This window comes from Octopus sinensis, linkage group LG24 (genome assembly GCF_006345805.1).
Source record: "Octopus sinensis linkage group LG24, ASM634580v1, whole genome shotgun sequence".
NCBI lineage: Eukaryota > Metazoa > Mollusca > Cephalopoda > Octopoda > Octopodidae > Octopus > Octopus sinensis.
In genome coordinates, this window is record NC_043020.1 from 15342198 (window position 1) to 15353363 (window position 11166).

The 11166-nt window shown below is 39.7% G+C and overlaps 1 protein-coding gene across 2 annotated transcripts in view; it reads left to right on the plus strand.

The window, feature by feature from the left end:
• Window positions 1-775, plus strand: part of LOC115224089 (DNA polymerase theta-like) — a 59793-nt gene extending 59018 nt beyond the window's left edge. For both annotated transcript variants that reach the window (XM_029794891.2, XM_036512810.1), the window contains exon 29: window positions 117-775. In XM_029794891.2, coding sequence (XP_029650751.1) covers window positions 117-373 — 257 coding nt within the window. In that variant the 3' untranslated portion in view covers window positions 374-775. The remainder of the gene's footprint in view (window positions 1-116) is intronic.
• Window positions 776-11166: the final 10391 nt, after the last annotated feature.

Consider the following 11166-nt stretch of genomic DNA (forward strand, 5'->3'; position numbering starts at 1 on the left):
GTCAAAATTTGACCCCTGTTGACAAATCTCAATGTCAAAGCATGTCTTCTCAACTGGTTCAACAATTCTGAAACAAACAAAAGTAATTATGATTTTCTTTTCCTCGTGTATTTTAGATGGAGACATTCTCTTGAAATGCCGCCGTTCTCCAAGAAATCGGAGGCCGTGCAGCTTTCTGAACCAACCGTCAGGGGCTTATCTTTTACTGCAGATCCATGATGAATTAATTTATGAAGTTGGTTTGTACGACTTGAGGAGAGCAGCCACTATTATTCAGACACAAATGGAGTCAGCAATGAAATTATCTGTCCGGTTACCTGTCAAACTTAAAAGTGGGCCAAGTTGGGGAAAACTCGATGAATATACACTGTGATATTTAATTTAAAAAATAGCAAATTTTAATAGTATCATATATATATATTATCTCCTGCACATATTCAATGTGTTTTGCTTGTTCTCCAGTTCACCTGTTTATGACTTTCAGGTGTTTTAACACCCAGTGCCATGAGAGAACCATTCCCAGAGCTCTGTACCGCAGTGAACAAGCAAAACACATACACTGAGTATGTGCAGTTGATAACGTTTACAACACTAGTACTACTTTTAATTCATAATTGAATTTATACATACCTACATACATATGTATATATTTATATATATATCACTCATATTTTTTTACCTTATTACATTTAAAAAGATGATAGTATTCTTACTCAAACAAGCACTGAATGAATTTGTTGAATTAATGAATAAAATGATTGATGATTATTAAAAACAGGTTTTTTTTGTTACTGACTGGTATTTACAATTATGTATGTACTAGCTGACATACATGGTAATTCCCAGGAAAGTGGGGCTTATCCCTTGGTTCTATTCTCATAATTGTTTCGCTAATCCAATAAAAACAATACAAAGTATGTAGCCCTTAAAACAGTTTTTGTGCATTTATTGAGAATACCGAACTGTCTTACACAGGATCTTGTTTTTATGAATTCCCAATAAGTTATGAATACCCAAATTGTGAAGTCAGTTATGTAATAACATGAAATTAGTTACCCGATAGTAAGAATTCAAATAAAGTAGCCCCGAAAAGGGCTTTAATTCCCAGAGTATATAGAACATAGGAGGAAATACTAATAAGGTATGTATACTAAATTCGTGAAGCATGTTAGGTAATAACAGGCTAATCAGATATGAGATAATAATAATTCAAAGTAAATAACTCTGAAAAGGGCTTTTGTGTGTTCCCAGAGAATATTACTCTTAGGGGCGCTAGTGTTGGTATATTTGTGAATAAGTCATTACCAAAATAAGTGGATCTATTGTTTAAGAAAATACTATTTGTTGTACTAGATAAATTGCAAAAATAACTCTAACAATTCAAATACTAACAAATAAGTGTACTCAATTTCATTTTTACCAAATAATTTAGGAAAATGAATGGGTTATTTTCCTTGGCTATATATAAGAATCCCTTCCATGGGCAAATGGGTTATTTCCCTTGCTTTTTTAAAATAAAATCATAGATATATATAAGAATCCCTTCCAGGGGCCCTATTATCGATTTTTTTCAACAATCTGAGTATGTCACGAGGTTTCTAGACATGAGTTCTACTCACATGTCAAGTTTCATCAAAATCGATAAAACGATGTAGGAGGAGTTAGCTAACAACTCCACAAATACACCCACAAACAGAATTTCCCAAATATGTAGTAGATAATTCCCTTGATTTTTTTTCTTTTATTAAAAAAATGTATATAAATCTGTTTTTCATTCATTGTTGTGTTTTACTTGATATTTAAAAAAAGATGAAGGTGGTGAGCTGGCAGAATCGTTAGCATGCTGGGCAAAATGCTCAGTGGCATTTCATCCATCCTTACATTCTGAGTTCAAATCACACCGAGGTTGCCTTTGCCTTTCATCTTTTTTGGGGTTGATAAAATAAGTACCAGTTGAACACGCGGGTTGAAGTAATTGACCTGCACCCCACAAAAAATAGTTGGCCTTGTACCAAAATGTGATTCCAGTATAATAGTTGCTGTTTCACACATCACTTTTAATTTTACCAAGGTTGACTTTATCTTTTATCCTTTTGGGGTTGATAAAATAAGTACCAGTTGAACACTTGGGTCAATGTAATCAACTTACCCTCTCCCCTGAAATTGCTGGCCTTGTACCAAAATTTGAAACCATTATTGTTAAAAAAGATTTCCCCACAGTGTTAAGACAGAATTATTCCCCACATCTCAAAGAAAATTGAGATGCATAAAATATAGCCATTGTAGATTCTGCAATTGGTCTCTCAAAACAATTGTTTTTTTTATTAAAAGTATTTACTGATGTCTTGACATTATGTATTGCAAAGAACAAACAGATAAAATACTTTTCCATTTTTTTGGTGGTGGTCATGGTGGTGGGGTTTAGGTTTAAATTGTCTTCTGCAGAAGCAGCCATAAAAAGAAGTGTCAAATTGCAATGTTTGAAGAGTTTGAGCATTGGGTAGTTGGGCAGACAGATAGAGAGCTAGAAGAATGGATGGATGGACACAAGGATGTAAGAATGGACGGATTAAAAAGGATAAAGTGTAAAGATCTTTTTCAGTCATGAATTACCATGGGATTGCATCTAGAAAGTTCCCCTCTGAAGCACAAGTCTGGGCAAGGTTGTTTTATGGAAAACCAACAGTTGCTCATGCATACCAGTCTACCCTTTTCATGCCACTGATGTTATCCAAGGGAAAGGCAAAGGCTGATACAGCCTGGCACCAGTGATGTTGCGACTCATTTCTACAGATGAGTGGACTGGAGCAATGTGAAATGAAGTGTCTTGCTCAAGAACACAACACGCAGCCTGGTCCAGGAATTGAACTCACTACCTCATGTTCTAACCACTGAGCCATGTGCCTTCATTTGGATGGATGAAGGGAGGGAGGGATGGAAGGATAGATAGGTGGGTAGTTGGAAAAATGAATAGATGACAAGGGGAATGGTTGGATGGAAGATAGATGAGCAGATAGCTAAATGAATGGTTGGAGGGATGGACAGATGGATGGATGGAGCAATGGATAGATAGTTAGATGGATAGATATATAAAGAGATACAGAGACAAACAGACAGACAGAAAGATAAATAGTTGAAATCCAATAAATCCAGGCTCAACACTAAATCCTATGTGGATAACCCCTCACCACTTTCCACACCACCCTTGCCAGAGCACGTTCCATGGACTGAGCATCTGCTCTTTACCCCTGAACTTGCTCCCACCTCCCATTTCCCCAGTCAAACCGTCCAACCCATGCCAGCATGGAAAGTGGACGTTAAACGATGATGATGATGATGATATATATATTTTATGTGCTTACTCCAGTATTATATAAGACTTGCAGGCATGTGGAATTTCATTATGCGACCATAGTATACTATAAAGTACATTAAGTGTTTTTATGAGTCAACACCACGTCCTACTGTGTCTGTTATGCAGAAAGTGAGAGAGAATGAGAGATTAGTAGAGTGATATATAAGGTTAGGTTTGTGTTTAGGGTTATGGTAAAGGTTAGGTTTATGTTTAGGGTTAGGTTTAATGTTAGGTTTAAGGTCAGGGTTTAAGGTTATGTTTGAGCAGACTTCAAATAGGCATGTGATTTGGAGAATCTGGTGGGTGATATTTATTACATGTAATTATATGTCTAATTAGTCTGTCACAAAGTTTGAGTGCAACTCCAACATGATTCTTGTCCTGTCTGTTGGTTCGCAATATAAACATACTTTGGGTTAGGGTCAGTGTTCAGTTTAGCGTTAGGGTTAGTTGTGAAACCATTCAGCATACACGTGAAACCAGTCAGTATATTGAAATATATTTGTGTTTAAAACAAACAGATATACTTTTAAGTTTAGGACAACATTACAGAGTGAATATTAAGTATCAAAATTTTCTTTAAACTTTTAAGATCTCACTTGAGTCCCTTTGATAATGATTACAGTGAAACCAGGAATAAATAGTTCATATTCATATTGAAAACACCTCATAGTTCTCACAAGTGTGTGTGCTAACTTCCATATTGGTGTGAATTTGATAGCTGCTAAGAAATTGCTTACGCAACAACACAGCATGAACATTGAAAAAAAATCTGTTTGCTTAGAACATGTATCATCTTGCAGCAGAGTGAAAACTAAGAGACATACACTGTGTTCTGGTCAGAACGTTGTAGATATCAAACTTACTGCTGTCTCAAACTTTTGTAGAGAAGTTCACATCAGTATTTAATATCAAATAATTCTTTCTTTTACTTGTTTCAGTCATTTGACTGTGGCCATGCTGGAGCACCGCCTTTAGTCGAGCAAATTCAAATTAATCCCAGGACTTATTCTTTGTAAGCCTAGTACTTATTCTATCGGTCTCTTTTGCCGAACCGCTGAGTTACAGGGACGTAAACACACCAGTATCGAATGTCGAGCGATGTTGGGAAGACAAAAACAGACACACAAACATACACACATACATATATATATATATATACATATATACGATGGGCTTCTTTCAGTTTCCATCTACCAAATCCACTCACAAGGCTTTGGTCGGCCCGAGGCTATAGTAGAAGACACTTGCCCAAGGTGCCATGCAGTGGGACTGAACCTGGAACCATGCGGTTGGTAAGCAAGCTACTTACCACGCAGCCACTCCTACGTCTATAATGATGATGGTGATGTAATTCCTTCTTTATTGGCCTCAAAGACTGCGAAAAGTAAAACGTGTTTAGGATAATACAAAGACAGAGGACATTGGGATTTACATAAAACTGTAAATATTTGATAACAAAATATTTTAACAAAAGAAGTCCCCAATAAGGAGTAAATACTTCCTGGGATCAACCAAGGACATCCACAGATCCTGAGCCACCCTACTCACCAAGTATACCTATTTTTTTACTACCCACAAGGGGCTAAACACAGAGAGGACAGACAAACGGATTAAGTCGATTATATCGACCCCAGTGCGTAACTGGTACTTATTTAATCAAGGATGAAAGGCAAAGTCGACCTCGGCGGAATTTGAACTCAGAACGTAGTGGCAGACGAAATACTGCTAAGCATTTCGCCCAGCGTGCTAACTGCCAGCTCGCCAAGTATACCATTGTAAGTGCTCCTCTCCCCGTGGTCCTCAGCCTACAAGTGCCAGTTTAGATTAGCCCCTGTCACTCGGATCATCCTTGCCACATTCATCCACGTTTCAACAAATTTACTGAGTAGTGGTGGGGCAGTACATCCCTCTCAACCCTTGCCTTCCTTTTCAAATGGAATTTAAAATCGTCGATGCGAGCTTGGCCAAAGAGGAAAGTGTTTGTCTTTCAGTTTTTTTCTGTCTCATCCACTAACAGCCTCTTTGTCCATAGCCACCAGACCCAGGTAGTGGGGCAGTCTCTATGATAGACTCAGTCAATAGCCAGATCTGTCCTTCATGTGATCTGTCCTTCATGTGATAACAGCTGATGAACATAACTCTACAAATTAGCAATGCTCAGACATTGAATAACAGTGTGTGCAGAATAGTTTTGTTACTCTGAGTGCATTTTGGGTAGGCGTGTCTGATGGCACTTCTGTGCATTAGAGTTTACCTCAAAGTGGTAATCCCCAGACCACCAGTAGCCCTGCCAGATCAGAGATTTCTGGAAATTATCCATGGTTCTTGACCCGAAAATCCTCTGGAAAAGGCCAGCAAGTTGATTTTCATCGACGCCCTGAGTCTTACCAACGATATATATTTCTTTACGACCCACAAGGGGCTAAACACAGAGGGGACAAACAAGGACAGACAAAGGGATTAAGTCGATTACATCGACCCCAGTGCGTAACTGGTACTTAATTTATCGACCCCGAAAGGATGAAAGGCAAAGTCGACCTCGGCGGAATTTGAACTCAGAAACGGACGAAATACCTATTTCTTTACTACCCACAAGGGGCTAAACACAGAGGGGACAAACAAGGACAGACAAAGGGATTAAGTCGATTACATCGACCCCAGTGCGTAACTGGTACATAATTTATCGACCCCGAAAGGATGAAAGGCAAAGTCGACCTCGGCGGAATTTAAACTCAGAGGCGGACAAAATACCTATTTCTTTACTACCCACAAGGGGCTAAACATAGAGGGGACAAACAAGGACAGACAAACGGATTAAGTCGATTACATCGACCCCAGTGCGTAACTGGTACTTAATTTATCGACCCCGAAAGGATGAAAGGCAAAGTCGACCTTGGCGGAATTTGAACTCAGAACATAGCGGCAGACGAAATACGGCTACACATTTCGCCCAGCGTGCTAACGTTTCTGCCAGCTCGCCGCCTTCGTTGCTCTTGTACACTACTGATCCTCTATGGAACGTCTTGATGGAACATATACTGACTACAATGCTGAACATCTTGAACTCTACATTTAGCAGATTTATGGGCTTTAAGTTATTAAAATTAGCCCTCTTTCTTAGCAGCAGCACAATCACATCTCTTTTCAGAGGGCTGGGTATTCAGTCAATTGATATCTGTCAAGAGGCCCCCCAAAAGTCCAGCTTATGAACAAAAGAAAAGTAGACATGGTATACATCAGTAGGAAAAACGGATGATAGTGATGCTATTTTTCTTATACAGGAAATCCTAATCAAGGAGCCCCATCATGCAAGATCTCCCTAAATACCAAGGGCAAAGGCTTTTTCCTAGAATGGTGCCATCCACGCTTACCAACCTTTCAGGAAATTCAGTCGCAAGCAGCTCCTCTTTGTTCACTATCATTTTCTTTTTAAGAGAAACATGAAAAATCTCTACCAAAGATGAATGTCTCTATCCTCATACTTTTCAGCTCGTCCATCATACAAACTCTTTTGCCATGGCTATCAGTCAAAGAAAAACTGCTTTCTCTGTCCTGTTAAAAGAGAGTGGTTGGGTACTTACCACTATGGACTCAACTGGTAGCAGTGTCCGTTCCATAACTTCATAAGTCAGCAATGTTCGTTGACATCGAACGAGTTTGTGCGGAATGGTTGTGTCGCTCTGTGCACATCTTTGCTCGTAAAACTTATTTCTAACCAGTAGCGAGCGTTGGTAACACTGTCAGGTCAAGGACTCCTGGAATTATCCATGCTGGTCTTCAGTTGGTAAGTCCTCAAGAACAGATTAGCTATTTCGATATCCTCCAGAACAGTTAAGCCCTTTCGATGTTCAGAGACTCCCCGAGGATGTTGAGACTCTTCCCTGTCAATAATCCTCTTCTACTGATTGCTTGATGGAACATCCACTGATCCCGTTGTCCAACTGGTAGAGTGCTGTGAGCACCTGACGATATTCAAGACACCAGGCACCCAGTTTCGGTTTTTGCTTCATCCAGGACTGCAGCTTCAGCAACGTGCCCCACAAACTATGTCAACACGCGTTCACCGCTTAGAAATCGTGGCACAGTTTTAGCATGCCTAATCCACCCTGTGGAGGGTACTGGCCGCAGATGGACCACCTGAATAGTAGAACACGTTCCTTTCTCATGAAACTGAATAAAACATGCTCCAACCTGATCAGACAGTAGCTGGAGTAAGGCATGACCTTCAGGGTCCTGATAGATGGACCGTATTTCAAGACCGTGGCCTTTCTGAAACCACACCACCACCCCGTACTCCATTTTGGGCCGAAGAGATACAAAGAGCTCAAAATCTCCAAGTATGAGTACTGGAAATCCTGGTTTCGCTAATGGGTATCAAAAATTCAAATCTAGCGACCTCAAGTCACCGAGCAGGTGACTCTGCTGCTGGGGTAACCCCAGACCATATGCATTTATACATCCCGCTCTCAGAACCGTCATCATGCTGGTTAAAAGATAAATAGAATAGCAAATGGGTTATTTACCTTTTTGGTGGTCCCGGAGCCTGGGTGACTCGGTCTCCATAGAATTCTGAATTACCTTTAGGAAACTTTTTAGGAGCCTAATGCTGGCCCTTACGTTCGGACCTTTCATAACATTCGGGAAATTATCCCTCAATATTACATATGTCCCAAATCTCGCTTAATTAATTAATTTTTTTTTCGCACTTCGAAAGTGCTGGACTTGTAGACTTCTCTTTCAGTGTTTTCGTTTTTTTCCCCTCCATTATAGATATCAGATTTTATTTGTGTTCCTTAGCACAAACTTTGGGGTAGGTGTGTTTTGTTGATATGTTTGCATATCAGTTTGCTGTGTGTGTATTATTTCTGTTTAGATGGTTGTTGTCGTTGCTAGTGGTAGCAGACTTGTCTGTGTTTGATGTGGGTGTGGTTCCCTAACGCTGTTGTGGTTTTGTGACTCATTCAAAGCGGGTGTATCTTTAAAAAAATTTTGACAAGTCTTTTATTTTTTATGATTTGCTTGGCTGTCACTCCTTGTGAAATGATATTTATCGCAGCTGAGAAATCCAATTGGATCTTTTCGGTTTGACCGACAGTTTTTAAAATAATTTCCACGTAGCTAAACACTTTTAAACTTCGTATACTGGTAGAATATGTTTATAAATCATATTTTTCTCTTGGCTTTATTGAGAAAATTCTATAGTTTGTAAGATATTTGTTGTTTTTTTCTTCAATTTCTGCAATTTCAACCAATCAATGACGTCTATTGAGGTGAAAACATTCTGTGCCGTATGAATATGTCCCTCGTTTAGGAAACAGATTGGGTTTATTTACATTTCTGAAGACAAAAAGATACCCTTCCCTCCACCCCTAACCCTAACCCTAAAACAGATTGAAATGCAATAGATCGATATTAGGGTCACAATTATGGGTGAGAATTTCATATGACACCACTAGAAAAAACTGCCGTTCAAACCGAAAAGATCCATCCAAAAGGGAATGGATGTACGAGGTGGTACCAAAAAGTTTTTGGACTAGTTCTGTAGCACACCAACAGATGGCAGCACACAGTTGCGTGCGCAGTGAGAGCTACCAGTAACTTTCATGAGGCATTATGTCGAGTGACATTGCTTGGTTTACTTCGCAAGTTGTGAAGCTTGTGTTTTGTGATCACGTGTATGCTGTAGTTCGTGATTTTGTCGGGGAGAGGAAGTTGGAACAAAGAGCCAACGTGAAAATTCGTGTTAAACTTGGGAAGTCTCTTACTATAGTGACATCGACATGTTTCGGCAGGCTTACGGCGACGAGGCAATGGGTCGTGTGCAATGTTTCGAGTAGCACGGGTGCTTCAATAGCGGAAGACGATGGGCAATCTGGAAAACCTACCACGTGTGTCACCCCCAGAAATGCGAATTGGAGTCGGCTGTTGTGGTCAGTATCAATTGGACATTTCAATCTGTTTTAGGGTTAGGGTTAGGGGTGGAGGGAAGGGTATCTTTTTTTCTTCAGAAATGTAAATAAACCCAAACTGTTTCTTAAACGAGGGACATATTCATGCGGCACATAATGTTTTTTTTTACCTCAATAGACGTCACTGATTGGTTGAAATTGCAGAAATTGAAGAAAAAAAAGAACAAATATCTTACAAACTATAGAATTTTCTCAATAAAGCCAAGAGAAAAAGATGTTTTATAAACACATTCTACCAGTATACGAAGTTTAAAATTTTTTAGTTACCTAGAAATTATGTTAAAAACTGCCGTTCAAACCGAAAAGATCCAAAAAGTTTTCTTTTTTAGTCGCTAAACCTGTGTTATAGTCCGCTGAAAAAAAATATTTGTTCCATTTTTTTTTTTTTTGTAAGGTGGCGTCAGAAATTGGCGGGCGAATTGGTGGTTTTCTGTCTCTGACAACATGTGAGGCGTCGGAACATGGCAGTAGACAGGGACAATGGCTCCTGGCTTCAACAGGAAAAATGGCGAAAACGAAACGGCGGGAAACAATCTCGTCATTACAAGTTTACTGGCTCGTTCCTTGCAGTTTTCATCGTTTCTCAAAATGGCGTCGTTTGTTTACTTCGTCTACAGAGCGGCGTGGCACCTCGGGGGAAAACGAGCAGGAGACGAATTTGCGGTTCTTCTGTTCTGATCATTCGTGTGTATAAGTTTGTACCGCTTTTCTGTTTTGAGGTAGAGCGAACACACGAACATAGAAAGACACAAAGCGCAGCATAGAGAAGCGAACGGCTAGCGGGAATATCTACAACATTCAACAACTGGAAGATAAAGTGTGAAGTCGTCCTCGTGTGAAGCTCATTCTTTTAGGAATTGTAACGATGGCGAAATTTCGTATTGAAACTCTGGCTGCGAAGTTGATGGCCGGCTTGCTTGAAAAATGTCCTCTCGTTGCTGCATTTAGAAACTAAGTTCGTTCGGGTGAGCCATTTTAACAACGATAGAAGCTTTCGGCTGCTGAAAGTTCTTTTCGACTGGGATCACCATTTTATAATGGAAGGAAGGTTTTTATAATACTTTTGGGGTACCTTCTTCTTCCATTATAATTATTCTGTTGATTCAAGGAACTGGAAATGCGAAGAATGAAGTTCTCAGGCGGAGTAAATTCAATAACCGTTTATTCACAGGTGCTTCGTACAAGGGGTTTGCTTTCGGTCACCATCTACATAGCAGTGAGTAGTTAGCCTTCTCGCCCATACACGTGAGATTCATTAACCTCTGGAGATATTGCATGTGGTATCACAGCGGGACAAAAGTCTGCTGTGAGCCCCTGGCTTCGAAATCTTGCTCAGCGTCAGCGTGAGAAGAATGAGAGGGAAAATGTTGTCTTTTCCTTAAATAATGGTCGCAGGCGAGATCTCGTTGTTTCAGAATGGCGCTCGCTTCTTTGTGCCTCGCTACGTACGTACGTACGTACGTACGTACGTATGTATGTATGTATGTATGTATGTATGTATGTATGTATGTATGTAGTATGTATGTATGTATGTATGAAGAAAGCGGAACAGAGGGAAAGAGAGGAACATAAAAAGGATAGATACTGACTGGTGGAAAGGACGAGGGAAAGAAAGAAGGGAAGAGAGTCAAATTGTTATCCAAAGAGTTATTTTGAGATTCAGGAATGTGCCAAAAAGTCCTTCCACTATAAGTACCCTCACACGCAATATCGATATGTATATATGTACGTCTGGGTGTGCATGTATGTGTCTGTGTGTGTATACTGTGAACCTATGTATGTCTTTGTGTGTGCGCATCTTTCTCACTTTTTCTCTCATCCTGTCACGGTGTGTAGATA